Raw genomic sequence first — 17738 nt, 5'->3', positions numbered from 1 at the left:
TTTTTAAATTTTCATATATTTTCTTTAAACAAGCCTTTCGATGGTCTTTCAATTTTAAACTGACGACTTATAAATAGTTTAATGTTATTACCCAATAGCCAGCAACTGAAATGCTGGAAAGTCTGATTTTCTGTTAAGAGGTAGCTATATGTGAATTGTGAAAAACTTAATAAGCAAGATTTTCCGTCGTCATCATTCATAAGACGTTCTGTACAACACAACGTCGCTATTTGTATTTAAGTACTTTGATGTGAAAAAGTTATGTCGTAGCAGATGGGAGAAGCTCAGAAAATAGAAACGGCAACTTAAATGAGGTAGAGTCGATCAACTTGAACTCAGAAGTCATAAGTTTATTTTCGACGATCAATGCCAGTTTTCGTTGAAGAACACCAGATTTGTTTTTGAGACTCGCGGGAGATTGCAGGAATGAAGTTCAGAGGAGAAACATTTAGATTTTATACAAGACAGTTCTAGAAAGGTTGTGAAGTTTGTATTCGCAGGTACTGCAACATTTTCAGGTAATTCTGGCTCTTCTTCTTGAAGCGAATATGTTTGACGGACATGAAGTGAATAAAATATTTTTATATTTCGCATCGATGTTCGTTTTGGCCCAAGGGTATCACGTGTTTTTGTTCCCCGTCCCGCGAGCAAATTCGCCAATTGAAGTACGAGCTTAACATATTGAATAACGAGTTTGCATGGATTCTGATTATAGTAGAAATGCTGAGGCACATGTTAAAAGAGGGGATTGCTCACAATGTATTAAAATATCGATCAAATATCGACTTTAGAAGTTTACATGACACTTTCGCTTTAGTCCCCAATCCCCTTTTGGACTAGTTCTTTCAATGGAAATTGCCATAAGTTATCCTTCCCTATCTCGTGAGACCAATCTAGCATCAAAACACATCTTAAAGTTTCAGTTGTGTAGCCACAACTTTGCATGCAAAAGTCAAAGCATTTCTTGAGTTAGAATAGCGTCGAGTCAACTCCATCTGATGTCTATCCAACATTGCTATTTTTAACCGGAACAATCATCCATCCAAAGATTTGGTTTTGTTAAGTTTTTAAATTATATTTAGCTGACATTAATATTTTATATACACAAATTAATCTGTTATTGTTTTATTTAAAAGTAGATCTGACGATTGTGTGTTGGCTGAAATAATCTTGGAGTGAGATGTGAGATGTGTTTCATTTGGTTTCAAAGAAGTTCTCAGGTTATCTTTCAGGTTTGTTATTATTTTTTTCAAAAACTATTGTTTTTAAGTTCATGAATTCTATAATCGGAATCAGCATCATGAAAAATTAATGAATATTGTGGAGTCCATGTTTTGTACGGTGGCTCACAAGGGACACCACACAAAATAATAAGAATTATACGAAATAAAGATATTAATACATACACAAAATACATCACACCCATACAAAATAAAAATACACTCACAAAATACATAATACACACACAAAATACATTATACACACACAAAATACATTATATACACACAAAATACATTATACACACACAGCATAAAAATACACACACAAAATACATTATACACACAAAATACATTATATACACACAAAATACATTAACACACACAACATAAAAATACACTCACAAAATACATTATACACACACAAAATACATTATATACACACAAAATACATTATACACACACAGCATAAAAATACACACACAAAGTAAAAATACACACACAAAATATGATCGCGGGCCCTTGCAGTGTCGGCGTGATCGTGTATGTTTTCAAAGTTCCAATGGTTCCAACTTCCAGAGTACATAACAAAATTCACTCATTTCACTGTGATCAATTATTTCAAAGTTGCTTACAATATTGTTCCCTGTATTCTGGGTAAAATTAAGGCTAATGTGTTGTCCTGGTTGCTGCAACGATTGCGGCTCATTCTCGGAATCAAAGACGTACTGCGATGATTGTTTATCAGAGCAAAAGAATAACCTGTTATCAGCGTGTTTATCATTACACGCTTGATAACAGGTTATTTCAACCGTGGTTATCCGTATGGGCAATCGTCAGACTTATTTAAACCTCCGGTATTCTGATGTCGATATGGACACCGCATTTGTGACAAAAAGAAGCTTCGTCAAGAGATTGTGCACCACAGTTGGCACAAAACATAATTATGCCAGGAGCGTGCGGCGCGATTAACGCTAGTTATTATTCACTCTGTGAGCATTCTCGGCCGTGATTGCTCAACTACCTGCAGGTAATAGTTGACGTCATAACCTACAGATAATAGTTTCTACTAATATGGCCGCCATTAAAAGCCGGTTTTGAAAACAAATCAAATAACAGCGATGTTTGCCACTGTTTCTAAAAACGATGTAAAAGCTTTTAAAGGAAAAGGATGCGGAAAACTCTAGAAAAGCGGCAAAGCTGGCATTGAACACATTTACAATATGTTTAAACGAGACGAACTTGAATAAACCGTCTGACAAAAACAAATTAGCGAAGGTTTGAAAAATGTTTTATCATTTTCGCCCTCAGCTTCGCTTCGGCAGATAACATTGTTACATTGACCTCGGTCTGAATAATTCTTGATATCATGCTCAACCTCATCCAATAATTGCTTATTATTTCTTATATTGATTTTTCGCTTCAGTATCGCAAGCAGAGGCGTAACTAGAACGTTAATTGGGGTGCATATTCATATATTCTGTTGTGCCTTACTGATTTCTTTTGAAATTCAAATCACTTTCAATGTGCACCCCCCTCCCCCAATTCCTCCTCCCCCGTTCTTGTTACGCCTCTGATCGCAAGAGCTTGCTTTCGATTCCTTTCCAAATGTCATTTAAAATATTTCGCAGTTAAAACTGTTAAATATGACGACAAGTACTAGTCGACCACATGTTAAAATCACAATTACACATATCTGATTACAACCTTATAATAAACTGATAGTAGTCAGCTATCCGACACTTCAAGCGCCCGCGATCATATTTTGTGTGTGTATTTTTATTTTGTGAGTATATTGTTATTTTGTGTGTCTTTATAATGTATTTTGTGTGTGTATCTTTATTTTGTATGTGTGTAATGTATTTTGTGTATGTATTGATATCTTTATTTTGCATAATTCTTATAATTTTGTGTTGTGTCCTTTGTGAGCCACCGTAGTTTTGGCTTTAGAATGCGAAAAGATTCCGCAATCTTTCTCATTGTGTTTCGACTTTTGCTCATAGCTCATACATCAGCAATTTTATTTAAAAGTATACTCTAGATTTAACCGCATATTTTAATTAAAATTAGACAAATATAATGTAGTCTCTTACGTAACAAGTCCTACGGATGCAGCTAATAGAAATATAAGTTGACTTTTCATAATGCACTCGAGTAGCCCACAACGAACACTGTTGTTACAATAGTTTCTTTGATGGTATTGGTGGGTATTGAGTCTAAATATAGTTGAAGTCCCACGTACTTCAGACACTTGACTCTGTAGCCCCGATCATTAACTTGTTGTAATGCGCGGTAGTTCAATTGTGATCTGTTGAAATCACTTAGTCATAACTCACTGTTGAAATCACTTAATCATCTTTAATCTTGCTTTTACCTCCTTTTCATTGCATGGTTAGACGTTGTATATCTTGCGAATACAACAATAGTAAAGCTATTTTTCGCTTTTTATGTTCAGATTTGTTATATCACCATAGCGATAGATATGTTCATTTTCCGCAAGTTGGCACTTAGGAAACACTTTAGTGCCAAAAAACAATTGTCCCTGAACAATTATACTCTTACATCAATCGACGATTTGCAACGACTTGTTGCAGTTTACAAAATAATTTGCTCCTACTGTCACGCTTCCTATATCGTGGAGGCCAGTGGGGGAGACTAGCAGGAACGTAAACATAAGATTTACTAAACACACATGCACTACAAAGAAACAAGACAAAACCAATTACATTGCCTAACATCACCGACTGACAAAACTCAACACTGACTGGGACTTGGCAAAATGCACTACTTACAGTAATGACTATAGAAAGTTGGTATACCAACTTAGAACAAGACCCACTGAACAGATCGCAACCTGAAACCAACAAGGTACTTACAAACACATTACTTTAGACAAACTACGACAACACACAATTGACACCCACACTCCCACATATTTCCTCCCCATACAATACAATGTCGTAAGAACCAGATAACAAATACAGCTAACCTGACGTTTACTCCTCACTTGACTTTGAAGATGACTACCTCTAAGTTTGTCGAAACGTCTGTCAAAATCAACACCAACTGGACTCTACTAACCTGGACGATCTACATCCACAAACATGCAACGATACTCTCGTATGAAACATGCAAATGAAGGAAAGGGTTGATTTCGTTTCTAGGGTAGCGACGGTTGATTGGTTTTTATGCCATTTATACCCACTGAACAGATCACAACCTGAAACCAACAAGGTACTTACAAACACATTACTTTAGACAAACTACGACAACACACAATTGACACCCACACTCCCACATATTTCCTCCCCATACAATACAATGTCGTAAGAACCAGATAACAAATACAGCTAACCTGACGTTTACTCCTCACTTGACTTTGAAGATGACTACCTCTAAGTTTGTCGAAACGTCTGTCAAAATCAACACCAACTGGACTCTACTAACCTGGACGATCTACATCCACACACATGCAACGATACTCGTATGAAACATGCAAATGAAGGAAAGGGTTGATTTCGTTTCTAGGGTAGCGACGGTTGATTGGTTTTTATGCCATTTATACCCACTGAACAGATCACAACCTGAAACCAACAAGGTACTTACAAACACATTACTTTAGACAATCTACGACAACACACAATTGACACCCACACTCCCACATATTTCCTCCCCATACAATACAATGTCGTAAGAACCAGATAACAAATACAGCTAACCTGACGTTTACTCCTCACTTGACTTTGAAGATGGCTACCTCTAAGTTTGTCGAAATGTCTGTCAAAATCAACACCAACTGGACTCTACTAACCTGGATGATATACATCCACAAACATGCAACGATACTCTCGTATGAAACATGCAAATGAAGGAAAGGGTTCATTTCGTTTCTAGGGTAACGACGGTTGATTGGTTTTTATGCTATTTAAATTCTTTGTGTTGTATTGTATACATTGGAGATCAACATTCCTTAAATGTGGGTGGTATCATTGGTATGATCCTTATGACTTTAGCGAATTAACTGGTTACGTTATAACTCTTCATAAAATCATTGCTGCCACAACCTTACCATTTCTGAATAAGCGGCATTAATATGTTGTTGGCTCGATACTTGGTTCTACTCGTTTTAATTCTTCATGACGGGTTTGGTCTTAACATACCACTGTTCATAACACCTTTGAGAGATTTACCGCAGCCTCGGGTTAATACCTCTTTGATATACAACTCTTCTCAAGCGGATGATTTTTTTTCCAAAGTGACCGCCTGGGATGTTCAACAAGCATCAAACGATTCAGCATCAGATTTGTATCATCGAAGTGTTTTACGAATTGTCAATGATGCACGCAACTTGTATGAAAGATCTTTGCTGAGTACAGCTCAGTTGCGGGTTTATCAATGTGATTCCTTTTGCTATTCCTTGAACATATCTGATGTTGTGAATGTCTCTGGAAAAAGCAGCGATGAATTAAACGGACTAACGCGTCCACCTATTACATTGGGGCAACTACACGAAGCTGTTATTGAAACATTACAACGCTATTTTTGCTTCAATATGTCTTTAATTGAAATGGAACTTGGTCTATCGTCTTTCAACGTGACTCTAAATGAATGGAAACTATTTCTTCCGAAGATTGCCGAGTCTTCTCTACATTGCCACTCCAATATGTTGCGTGTACAACCGTCAGAAATTGCTGAACTTTTGAATACAAGTGTATCGACTATCGTCAGTTCCAATCTAGAACAATTGAAAAACAGACTCATTTTACCCTTCACGGATGATATAATTAAAAGAAAAAATGTTTTTGAAGATGAGGCAATCAAAAAGTTAGTATCCGGTGGTTTTGACTCTCAGAATTGGTTTTCTTTTCCTTTATACAATCTTATTCTCTCTACTACGAATCTCAGTGTCAGGGCTTTAGAAATACTTTATGGTTGGAACACCAATCAGCTATACGCACTTCAAACTGTTGTATTGTCAAGCTATAGAAGCTGTGGTAATGTGACGTCGATTGAAAAAACAATGTATAACATCTCAAAAATTATTTTAGAAGATTTGAGTTGTCCTGTAGGCTTGGCACTCTCGAGATCTGTGAAGCTTGTCAAAACACTTCATTTGCCAGAAGAAAATGTTCGCAGGTTAAGCGTGCTAGAGATTTTCTTCAAGGCAACGAGTATGGACTCGTGGATTGAAGTCGCGAATTTACTTGGAGCGAAGCTTAACAGTGGGCTAATCCTTGATACTCCACTTCTGCGAGAGATTGTGAGAGATAACGACGGTCTTTCTCAAGAAGAATTGGAAAACCTTTCCATCCCTAGAATAATTTCTACGTACATTCCAATTCACGATTTCTTTTACACTTTCAACAAATTTTCCCCGAAATTCCGGCAATTACTTTCAACCTACGGGTTTACAAGAGAAGAATTGCTGCAGTCTTCTGGTTTGCGAATAATAAACACGACGACAATAAGCGAACTTCATGATACAGTATTAAAGACTTTATTTTTGCGCTATGATGTGAGAAATATTGTATCATTAGTTGGATATTCTGATTACTTTTCACACGACTCAAATCTGACAACGTTACCGTCTTTGGAATGGCCAAAGATTATAAACGCTCTAAAGCAGCAATCTTATAAACAGGTCGTTCAGGCGTTTTCCCTCAATATTTATGATCATCCAGACGCTCTAAGTATTATTACTCGGGAAGATGGCTTTAGGACAATCAAAACCTCCATATTTGGACCTTTTAATGTAGCTTATATAAATAATTTATCGATGTGCCTGTTCAACAAGACGCTGAGGTCAGTGGAACAGAATAATATCAGGGTTTATGAAGAATTCTATATTAAAAACCTCACAGTTACAACGACAAAGAAGATAAGATTTGAAAATGTAACTGTGCAGAATTTTTTGTCTGATACTAGTCAGACTTTGGACGAAATTGAACACACCACATTGCTAAAATCAGTCGAAATGGCCACAGGTTTTCAACTTGAAGAGATCCGATGTCTATACGGGGAATCATTTGTCTCGACTTTGAATAGTAGTTTAACTTGGGAAAATGTCATGGAAACGAGGCTGTGTTATACTTTTACAAACCTTACATTCCTTCAACTAATCACAGCTGTTCAAAATGCACCAGATGTTGATTGTGGTAAGTTCTTTAAGTGTTTACACCTTTGAATCCTCTTATACGTTAGGTTAGGTCAACATACTAAAGTAGACCGTTGTAAAATTTGTGCCTGAAATTGTTTGACAAGGATACTGATTAACTTTAATAATAAACAGAACCTTTAAAATATATAAAGCTTTGTTTCTCCTTCATATTAAAACGTTTTTTCTTTTATATTTATAACTGTGTGAAACACTCCATATACGTTTTTTAGATTTTGAAAGTCATTTGGTGTTCTGCAGGTTTAAAATGAAAATAGCTAAATCAATAAAATATGGTAATCATTTCTTTGACAGAAATTCAAGCTTGTGCTATATGTGATAGGCAAGCTACGTGTGATGATAGCTCATCCGACTCATACAGATGCACTTGTTTAAATGGGTACGAAGGGAATGGATTGGTTTGTTCAGGTATAATTGACATCATATGTAGATACCTCGATACCGTTTTCGCAATTAAGTTAGATTTATTTGAAAGAGTAAATGGCAACTTATTAACTGACGTATGATATCGACCGAGGTTGTACATTTCAAGGTTACTGTATTTGTGAACCATTATAATTGCACCAGAACACACGAGACCCATCAAACTAGTACAAATGAAAATGTTTAAATTTTTCTTATTGTGGAGAGTGAAGTTATTTTTTCTTTGGAACGGAAAATCAGAACTATTTTTTAAGAAAATGTTTCGGGAAGGGGCGGAATAAGTCAAATGAGTTTGAGTCAATGTATGTATTACCATTTGCGTTCAACTAGCAACCGTCCCGAATTTTTCGCGTTTGTTTACGTTTCAAACGTCACGTTTGACAGACGAAACGTCGGGTTTCAACTGGTAAACGTTACGTTTGTTCAAATCGCGGATTTCTATGTTTGTAACAGCTCTTTCTTATATTATCTGGTCAATTATCAAACTTTGCAAATCGCCTAAGGTATACAGATGTAATTTTCAGTTGCTACAGCATTTTATTGTAAAATCGTATAAACATGTTAATCACATGACCAAAACCTGTTCAAAATGTTCCTCAAACGTTACACATTCCTGAGCAAACGTTACGTTTACCAGTTGAAATCCGACGTTTCGTCTGTCAAACGTGACTTTGGAAACGTAAACAAACGCGAAAAATTCCGGACAGTTACCAGTTGAACGCAAATGGTAATAAGGTAAAAATGCAATTGGATTTTTCCTTTTTTTTATTAAGTATCTAAGTTTTTTTAAATTTTGAAGGGTTACCCCTTGTAAAGTTTTTGTCATTTTTCTAGATAAAGATGAATGTGAAAATTCCACTGTTTGTCATGAACAAGCAACATGTACGAACACAATTGCATCTTTTATTTGTACATGTAGAGCTGGTTTTACTGGAGACGGAAGTAGGAACTGTACAGGTTTGTTGATATTTCGTATTTTAGTGATTTGGAAACCAATGTTGTTGATTTATTATTACTTGTCATTTCGTGTGCGTGACATATTTCATTTCTATTGAATCTAAAGAAAATATTTATGATAGCCAATTAAGTGTTTTAATGATTGTAATAAAATCAACCATGCCGGCGATGAGAACAGTCATTTTCTCTATGGAATGACAGGAACGTTAATATTGCAACACTATATTTTGGATGACATATTCCATATCTATATCTGCCAAACTATTTTATTTTAGATACTAACGAATGCAGCGACCCCTCTGCTTGTCATCCTCTAGCTACCTGTATAAACAACATTGGTTCCTATAATTGTACCTGTCAGAGTGGCTATATTGGTGATGGTAGATTTCAATGCACAGGTTTTTTCCTCTTTTTAATATCAAATAATTGCTGTCTGACATTTTTAGTATATTCTGGTCTTGTCCTATATAAAGGAAAGATAGTTGAAACTCATTACGTGTTTCAAACTAGTTCGAAGAATAGTATTAATTCTTCACGTGCTGTTCACTTATTCTCCTTCTTCGGAAAGAATTCCAAAGACAAAATATACTCTGTGTCCTAATTGTTGACATCAAGTAACTACTTGAAGTATTCAAGAATCAGCGATTGGTCGCTTTATCAGGGGAAGTCATTTGATATTGAACTTTGCTGCATAGAAGCAATGTATTGTTAATGTGCATGATAAGCAGGACAGCTTTTTAAAAGCAGATTGCTCATCAAATGATTTTGAACAGCATTAGCTCTTCTTGATAGGAATTTGACAGTTCTAATTTTGCTTTTTTATTACAGTCATTGATTCCTCATCATCAAGTTCCCCACCATCAAGTTTGTTACCATCAAGTCCATTATCATCAAGTCCTTCACCATCAAGTCCTTCACCAAAAGTCAATCATCCTCTGACAGCAACACGGTCGTTATAGTTATTGCTGTAGTTGTTGCAGTGCATATCATAGTGGCGGCTATATGTATTGTGGGTTGCTTTTTATATCGGAAAAAAACGGTCGAATTGGCAGGAGTTCAAACTGGAACAATTCAAAATGCTGCATACGAAAGTGATAAAAATTTAAGACGAAAGTTGCCGCAAGTTCCTAAAACGGAAAATGCTTATGATCAGTTGGATGAAACCAAGATGGTTCCAATTGACAAAAATTACCAATCGCTCCTACCAAGAAACACAGATGGTAGCACAAATATTGCTGTAAATTATGTGGTTGTTGGAGAAAATGAACAGGATAAGCCTAGTCTTGAACAGAATAAATTGCCTGAAAGTTATGTGACCATTGTTTCCGAAAATAGCACTACCATCGAGCCAATCTATGAAGAATTACCTCCTTAACAATAGGCCCGTTCATGCATTTATGCTTATATGTATATACTACCTGCCACATACTTATATAGAAAGACAAGAAATTTTATATAAATGTTGTTTTTATAATGTACATTATATATCAACGCTCAAACGGATATTTTTGTTGAGGCAACTAATAGTCCGTGTTACATATTGAAAGTGGAAATTGTTCGACTGCATCGTTACTTAATTCAGTCTTTTTTAATATACCGTAAAACGTTCTGGATTTCAACTTTTTTAATCGTTTTATATGAATCAAGAATATAAACAATGACTTGCTTCATGAAAGTCTGAATTTTATATGAAGAAGACATTGAAGGAAATCAACATATGTTGAGAAGTTGGGGAAAAACTTTGTCTAGAATAGCTGAGAGCTTCAAAATACTATAAACTAATTCGTAATATGTTGAGACTAAAATTGATCTAAAATTGGATTGTTTCGCTTCGTCTGGATGGTCTGGATACTAAACTTAATTGAGTACAATCAAATCCATAAATGATTTTAAGTACCGATTTAGAATGTTTTATGATGGTTTCGTTTGCATTTCGAAACGTTATTACGTTACAAAAAAAGTAATATTACCCTGAATTTTAATAATTTGGTTTTATAATCTTCGGAAATGCAGAATTTTTATGTTGAAAATAATTCAAGATTTTTGAATTATTTTCAATATGGAAATTCTGTTCTTGAATCAAGAACAGACTTCCTGTTTCCAAATATGATGACGTAATCGGCTTCAATCTGAGATTGCAAATGTCAAGTCATGTATGGAGGCGAACATCAACAAAGAAGATTGGAAAGTGCTTGATAAATAATAGGTCTAAACTTATCAATCTTGTTTCCATGTTGAATCATTAGCGCTAAATGTTTGGATAAAATGGCGACTGCGGAAGCCGAGATAAAGGCTTCTGGGGTTCTCATTAAATCGCATTACGACCAAGCAACTAGGTATGTGATAACTGACAACGTATTTCATTTTTCTCTTCATCTACTTTCATTTCGGATCACCTATTTGCTTTTTTCTGTATGTGTTCATCTGTAACTGTCATAAATTGGATTTATTTTAAATTTCTCATTGATGTATCTTATGGGTTCTCAGCAGACACAATATCATTGATGTGATAATTTTTGAAAGATTTATAATTGTTTAGTTGTGGCTCATTATATATAATTCATCATTTACATTTGTCTTTAAAAAAATAACCTTTCTAAATGCTAAAAATAAAGTGAGACTGCCAAAAAAGGCAAAGGAGTTTAGCACCTTTTTTATTTCAAAGCATGCAGTTTAAGCGATGTATAAGCAATTGCTGCATGTCATGTGAAAGATGAACTTACTAATTTCTTGATTGCAGACCTGCCAACCTTGAAAGTCCCAAAAACTTAAATTCTCAATTTTTCTCTCCAAAAAACTGGAGATTTTAGTGAAAAACTTAAGATAACACTGTGGAAAGCGGGGAGCCTTTTTTCCAACTGTAAATATTAAAAGTGAATATAAAGGTAATAGACCCTTTCTTTTGAGGTAATATTAGAAAATATTAATTAGCAAAGCTTTGGCAATGATATTCCAATTTCCTAAACTTTGTTGTAATAAAAAATGACTTGATTGAAAATTGGTAGAAAGCATCAAATGTGTGAACACTTAAGCAGTGTGACATTTCACATTTGACTTAAAAATCAATATTTTATTGTTTTAAACTATTTGATATTTATTTATAAAAAAATGAAATGAACAAAAATTGTGTAAAATGGATGCTAAATTTGAGTAAAACTGTTTGAGTTGGCAGGTCTGTGATTGACATTTACTAAAAATTACCCGCAAACTCCCAGCTGAATAAGCTACATTGAAGTTAAGAAAAAATTTTATCAACCAGGGAGATAAATAAAGCTATAACTTGTGATGAAAATAAGGAGAGTGAAAAGGCTATAAAGTATTATACAAGAGGTAATTGTAACATTTGTTTAATACAATTTACACATTTAACACAGAGTATGGAGTTTGAGCTCTTAGCATTCACGGAACAATGTAGAGTCTCACATGAAGACATATACTTTTAACATAAAGCAAAGCTTATGAGTTTGAGCATTCTATAACAAATTCATACAATAATGAATAACTACATATATGTCCAAGTGCAGGAGTTACCATTGTACTCAGGTGATTAAATAAAAGACACATTTCTGTACATTGTTTCAAACACTATATATATATACATACATATGTGTAGTGGTGTTGAGAAAAATCACAAAACTACAGATTCATCCCGACAAGCCTGTTTCGTGATTGCTCACTCTTCAGGGGATTTAATGTGTATTAAATATGTATATACATCCTGTTTGAGGTATAAATATATACACATTTAATTTTTTTTTATTATTTTTTTAGCCTTGCGAAGTATTGATGTTGCTCTAGCATTAAAAATTTCTGAAAGTTCTGTAGATGGGAAAAACTCCAAACACCTGCTTGAAAAAATCAAGAAGTAAAAATTTAAAGCACATAAGTACATTTTTATACATATGTACTCATAGATTTCATTTGGCTTAGTAAAGTTATTATGTATTCAAACAAATGATATTTTTACATGTTTTTATAAATATTCCACGACAGCCCATGATATTTATATAATAAGTTATGTATTCTGTATGAATATTGCTCACTACTCTAATGAGCACAAAACTACTTATAAATTGATTTAAAATCCACCTTCATTATGTTTAGACTTAAGGTTCAGGCCGAAGAAAGACTGAAAAATTTAAATTCTGAATTGAAAGAGCGTCCTAAAGCCCCAAATCGACCCCCTCCACCTGGTCATGTTAGATCCCAAGACAATGCCCCCCATCATTACATTCCAGCTGAGATCGACAATGGAGATGTTTGTCAACAAAATTGGGAAGATGCAAGAGAGCTCTTTTCTGTCAATAACTGTAAGTGTGCTCATAGCTTAGTAAAATATAACTATATTCATTTTGAAATCAAATCAAGCATTGTTAAAATCATAGGCATACGGGACGGGGGAGGATTGAAAAGTTGGGCAAATTTTTAACGATAGTCAGTGAAAAATATGGCAGAACCCTTTTTGTATGTTGGAGAAAGTATTTACTGGCCCCCTAGAAATGATAGCTCCAGTACGCTTATGGTTAAAATAATATCTATCACAATGACTGAGCATTTCAGAATTAATTGAATTTAATGGTCTGTAATAATTATACTGCAGTAAGTATGTTTGCAATTTCTAGTTAATTCAGTGAGATTCTTCTGAGTTCAAATAAATTAATCATCAGTACAACCATACGTTGTTCCACAAATGTTCATTTATGTAGGTGTCAAAATGTTCTTTGTCTCTAAAGATGGTAATGTGACTACTTTGTACCAACCTCAAAGCCTTCGAGCATTACAGCTGTCTTCTGAAAATTCAGGTAAACAAGAGATCAGTGTTTGAGTTGCATGTCATTTGCATGACAACAATAAACATAGAAAAATCGCTGTTGTAATTTATTGTTCAAGCTACTCCTACGTACATCTTACTTGTAGACAGTTTTGGTTCCTGACAGATACATCAGTTTATAAGTTCTCATTAAGCTGTATGTTTTTAATTTTACAAATATTTTTCAGCTAAGTTGAGTTATTTCTTTCAGATCATACTAGTTCCACTTTCCTTCATTGTGGATCGTGGGTGTTCCCACTAGTCCCAGGACGCTCTCCTGTGCTCAAAACAGACGAGAGAACTTTCATGATTCCAGACATAAATTTAGATTCAAATAATTCTAGCACGTCATCATTGACTGAAGGAAAGTTCCCAACGGTTGGCCTCGTTTTCTCTCCAGATGTTAGCGATGGCCAAATTAAACGATTTGAGAGAATTTTAAAATGTTATTCAGACTATAGACATTATTCCTCAGAGCAAAATTCAAATGAAGCATCTACTGTTGTACCTTCTGCACCTTCACTAATTGAAGACTCCGAAACACGTACATCACTGGAACCAAATAGTGATAAAAGTGGTTTGACTTCTGGTGATAGTCAGGTGTAGAATTTAATTCTTCATTAGCGATTATTAATTGTGATAACACTGTTTATCTGGTGAGGCCTTTATAATGTATTAGGAACAGTAGATTTCATAAGAACATTACATTTAACAGGATTAAACATGCGAATATTTGTTACCTTAATCACACAGCCAGGCGGAGTCTCATATGTACTTATATTCATTGTGTTTGTTTTTTTTTTCATCTGTTTGGTGAAACAGACCTGGGGCGCTAAAGTTTCAAGGGTAAGTGAGAGTATCTCAACACTGAATGTTTAATCGTGGACTTACGTAATAACAAGTCTGTAAACTACATCTGTTCATTGAACACAACTGTCTATCTAGGTATATTGACTGCTTCTCGAAAAGCAAAAGAATTAGCAGTTTAATGTAGATATTTCCTAACTATAAACAATTTAAACAAAACTAAAAGATGTTTTCTAAGCCCATTTGACATCCCGCTATTATAATGGTTATGTTGAAGAAGCTTCTATTATAGAGACGACCTGGTCGTTTATTAGAGACAAGTATCCGTAACTAACTCACGCTTCGAGAAGGGGTTTTGTTTGATAGGGGAAGTTTTTGGATAATTTGCAGTCTTGTCAACTTTTTTGGTTTTAGGGCATTGAAGCTGGAGCTGTTCTTATTTCCTGGGGCTTAAGCAAAGGTGCCGAAATTGGTGGACAACTCATTAACCAGGGGTCGGAAAAACTTCGAGGAAAAATAACGCCGAATGAAGAAAGTGCAAAAATTGATCCAAAGATCGAAAAAAATGTTCGGCAGATAAGGACAGCAACTGGTTAGTGGTTAATATGTTAAAGTTTTCATGAATAGAAAATATTTATGCATGTGAGACTTAAAAACCAAGTTGAGTTGTATGAAATCTTTTTCACTTATTCACTTGCTTACAATTTTTTTATTGCTCTCAAAAATTGGTTATATAGCGTTGATTTGTTCAGATATTTTGAGTTTATTTTTTAGGTGTTGCTTGCCAAGTATCTTCAGCAATTGTATCTGCTGTGTCAGCATTAACCACTGAACTTGGAAGACAGCTTGCTCCAGTAATTGTCCAGCAGGGTAGTAAGGTATTTATTATATATTTTTTTTCTCAACTATATTCATACACAATTAATAAAATAATTCAAAGATATGCAACGTTTTTGAAACCTTTATCTTTTCTTTCGAGTCAGTTTATTGCAGTGGTTTTTGTGAGTCTTTTCATCAACATGTAAATACGTGTTTTATTAGCTTTTGCCGCCTTCAACGAAACAGAACGATAGTCAAGGGAAAGGACATGTAGAAGAAGTAATAAAAGTTGCTGTGGGTAGTGTGCGTGGTTAGTATAAACACATCTATACGTATATAAGTTGTCATGTAGCAGTACTCATTCATTTATCATTAATTTAACAATTCATTTTGTAAACTTCTCTTTCAGGCTTTTCTGTTGTTTATGAAGGGTTAACTAATGCTTGGAAGATATTGTACAGCAACATTTCCACTGCTACCGTAACGACCGTCGATCATAAGTATGTTCTACGGTTGTCTATTATCAACGTATAATCACAATATGGCTACCGTAGCAGCGAAAGTTGTTATTACAAATTATCTTGTGTTTTAGAGACATTTTGTTTTCTCGGATAGTTCGTGTATTTGAAATATAACTAAATACATGTGTCGAATGTTTGCTGTCATTTTATTGGTCAAGAGTATAGGCTCTGAATATCTTATTGAATATAGTATGAAATGTGTTTTTGGCAATAATTTTGTGTCCTTAACCCTTAATCTTGAATTACTAAGCTTTGGCAAGGATTGTATTAGGGATTAATTTCGCATATTATAAAACACAGAATTATAACCAAAACGTAGCTCAGGAAAAGGACTCTGATCGAAATACTTGAATTTCTACATATATTTGAAGGTACGGCGAGCAAGCTGGAAGAGTCACTGGTGATGCCATGGGTGCTGTGGCTAATGCTTTCGAGGTATTATTTTTCAACTGCTCGCCAACGTCGAGTCCATTGATTTAATCTTTTAACTGCAAAAGTTCTTATTCACTGCTCAATTTTATCCGTATATTTCTGTTCGTCTGTTATTTATTCAATCTAACCAACTTTATAGGCTTATCAAAATGTGAACCATCTTGGATACAAGTAAGTCTTTACGACGACTCGTGGTTTGAAGTGATTTTTTTGAACTGAGTGTTGAACTCTCTATCGTGTAGTTGAGCATCAAATTTGGTACAACATTCCCACATGACTCATTTTATGTTCTACCTTTCAATTTATTTAAGTTCCCGCGTCCTTCATACTATTGAACCCCTGGCATTAACCAAAACTCTGTTACATATTGTACTTTTTGGTTGATGTTCTTAGTTATGCTAGAACAGCTAGCCCACGGCCAAATAAAAACGGGCTTCCTTGACCGAACAAATTGAAATCACGGGCGGACCTCGCGTTTTAGTAATTTTTGCACTCGCGTTGTAAGTTGTTTAGCTTGAGAAAAAAAGTATAAAAAAATTGTATTTGTATTTCCCTGATAGCCATATGTTGATACTTGATAACAAACAAAGAAAAAAAATTGCTAACTTGTTTGATGCCATAAAACTTCTTTCATCGCCATATAGAGCTATTGCAAAGAACACAGCAAAACAGACAGGAAAAGAATGTTTGTACGATATGAACAAGAAGATGTAATAAATAAAGCAATAATCATCGATGAACACTGTAAATTGTGTATGTACATATATAATACTCTTTGTTTGTACCACTGTGTGATTTTGTAAGTCAGTGGCTATATTAGCGTTTTTTAAGTTATAAATCATCATTATAAAGATGCTGTTTGTTTATTGGAAGTTGACTATGGAATTGATTTCGAAGCTGTTGAGTACAGTTCGAGGTCAAAATTATTACTCTTTTGTAAATAAGATGTGCTTAATCTTCGTGTTATCAATAAAAGGTTTTTTCTCTGTCCTTTTTTCTTCTACAAATGTTTTATGATTTTCATTCCTTCATGACGTAAAGTTTCATTTTTCCAGAAAAATATGATACAATTTAGGCATGAGTAAAAACTCATAATGCTACTCGCCCAAAGCCCCGTCGCCATTAAAATATCATAACCGAGCATTACTTCTAACTTTAAATGCAGAATTTGGTAGCAAATAGCTGGAAAAGAACAGATGAAACCACACAGTACAACTAACACACAACTGGATATATCTTTATAAAATAACCGTCGCCGTCGATTATATTTGTTTCTGCAACTTTTGCCTTGAATGGATTCTGCTATTTTATTATCGCTTTGTCGTTTTGTCTTAGAAATCTTGAAGATTTTAAAGTTAATTACTGCTAGTAGGATAAGAACTGTTCCCATGATGGCCAATGGCGTTATTTCTGTCGCAAAGACTACGTTTTCATATGACAACAACCATATTATCAGCCAAAAAAAGATTTGAAAAAACAACAAAAATAGCAATCTAGATTTAGTGACAGATGTTTGATGCAAGAACGGATAAGATAAAGCCAAGTACCTTTCAAAATTCATCGTAAGTAATGTGATC

General features: G+C 34.6%; 2 protein-coding genes across 4 annotated transcripts; both read left to right on the top strand.

Moving 5' to 3' along the window:
- The first annotated feature begins 34 nt into the window (after positions 1–34).
- Positions 35–10577, top strand: LOC124439807. Of its 2 annotated transcripts, XM_046990058.1 has the most exons (7): positions 35–500; positions 1140–1232; positions 5112–7372; positions 7687–7800; positions 8650–8772; positions 9048–9170; positions 9601–10577. In XM_046990058.1, the coding sequence occupies exons 3-7, from the start codon at positions 5311–5313 to the stop codon at positions 9729–9731; spliced, it is 2553 nt and encodes an 850-aa protein (XP_046846014.1). In that variant the 5' UTR covers positions 35–500; positions 1140–1232; positions 5112–5310; the 3' UTR covers positions 9732–10577. The 2 variants fall into 2 exon arrangements, with proteins under 2 accessions (XP_046846014.1, XP_046846015.1); XM_046990059.1 differs by having other exon boundaries at positions 139–1232; positions 5474–7372.
- Positions 10578–10905: 328 nt separating this feature from the next.
- LOC124440159 (spartin-like) lies at positions 10906–17164 on the top strand. 2 transcript variants are annotated; one of them, XM_046990493.1, is made up of 14 exons: positions 10906–11108; positions 12032–12102; positions 12544–12637; positions 12877–13082; positions 13479–13574; positions 13794–14182; positions 14405–14428; positions 14804–14981; positions 15164–15267; positions 15431–15518; positions 15618–15708; positions 16101–16164; positions 16301–16332; positions 16806–17164. In XM_046990493.1, exons 1-14 carry the CDS (start codon positions 11038–11040, stop codon positions 16873–16875), a joined length of 1578 nt encoding a protein of 525 aa, XP_046846449.1. In that variant the 5' UTR covers positions 10906–11037; the 3' UTR covers positions 16876–17164. The 2 variants fall into 2 exon arrangements, with proteins under 2 accessions (XP_046846449.1, XP_046846450.1); XM_046990494.1 differs by lacking the exons at positions 12032–12102; positions 12544–12637.
- The last annotated feature ends 574 nt before the right edge of the window (positions 17165–17738 follow it).

The sequence above is a fragment of the Xenia sp. Carnegie-2017 genome, unplaced genomic scaffold (genome assembly GCF_021976095.1).
Source record: "Xenia sp. Carnegie-2017 unplaced genomic scaffold, XeniaSp_v1 HiC_scaffold_2, whole genome shotgun sequence".
Lineage (NCBI taxonomy): Eukaryota > Metazoa > Cnidaria > Anthozoa > Malacalcyonacea > Xeniidae > Xenia > Xenia sp. Carnegie-2017.
Note: the sequence above shows the minus strand (reverse complement) of the source record. Positions and strands in the feature narration are given on the sequence as shown.

Bases quoted from the DNA above. Each gene is read 5' to 3' on its own strand.
- LOC124439807 (XM_046990058.1), top strand. From the start codon at position 5,311: ATGTTGTTGGCTCGATACTTGGTTCTACTCGTTTTAATTCTTCATGAC. The intron at 7,801-8,649 runs GTATAATTGACA...TCATTTTTCTAG, and splicing joins GAATGGATTGGTTTGTTCAG to ATAAAGATGAATGTGAAAAT. The intron at 9,171-9,600 runs GTTTTTTCCTCT...TTTTTATTACAG, and splicing joins TGGTAGATTTCAATGCACAG to TCATTGATTCCTCATCATCA.
- LOC124440159 (XM_046990493.1), top strand. From the start codon at position 11,038: ATGGCGACTGCGGAAGCCGAGATAAAGGCTTCTGGGGTTCTCATTAAA. The intron at 13,575-13,793 runs GTAAACAAGAGA...TATTTCTTTCAG, and splicing joins GCTGTCTTCTGAAAATTCAG to ATCATACTAGTTCCACTTTC. The intron at 15,268-15,430 runs GTATTTATTATA...GTGTTTTATTAG, and splicing joins TTGTCCAGCAGGGTAGTAAG to CTTTTGCCGCCTTCAACGAA.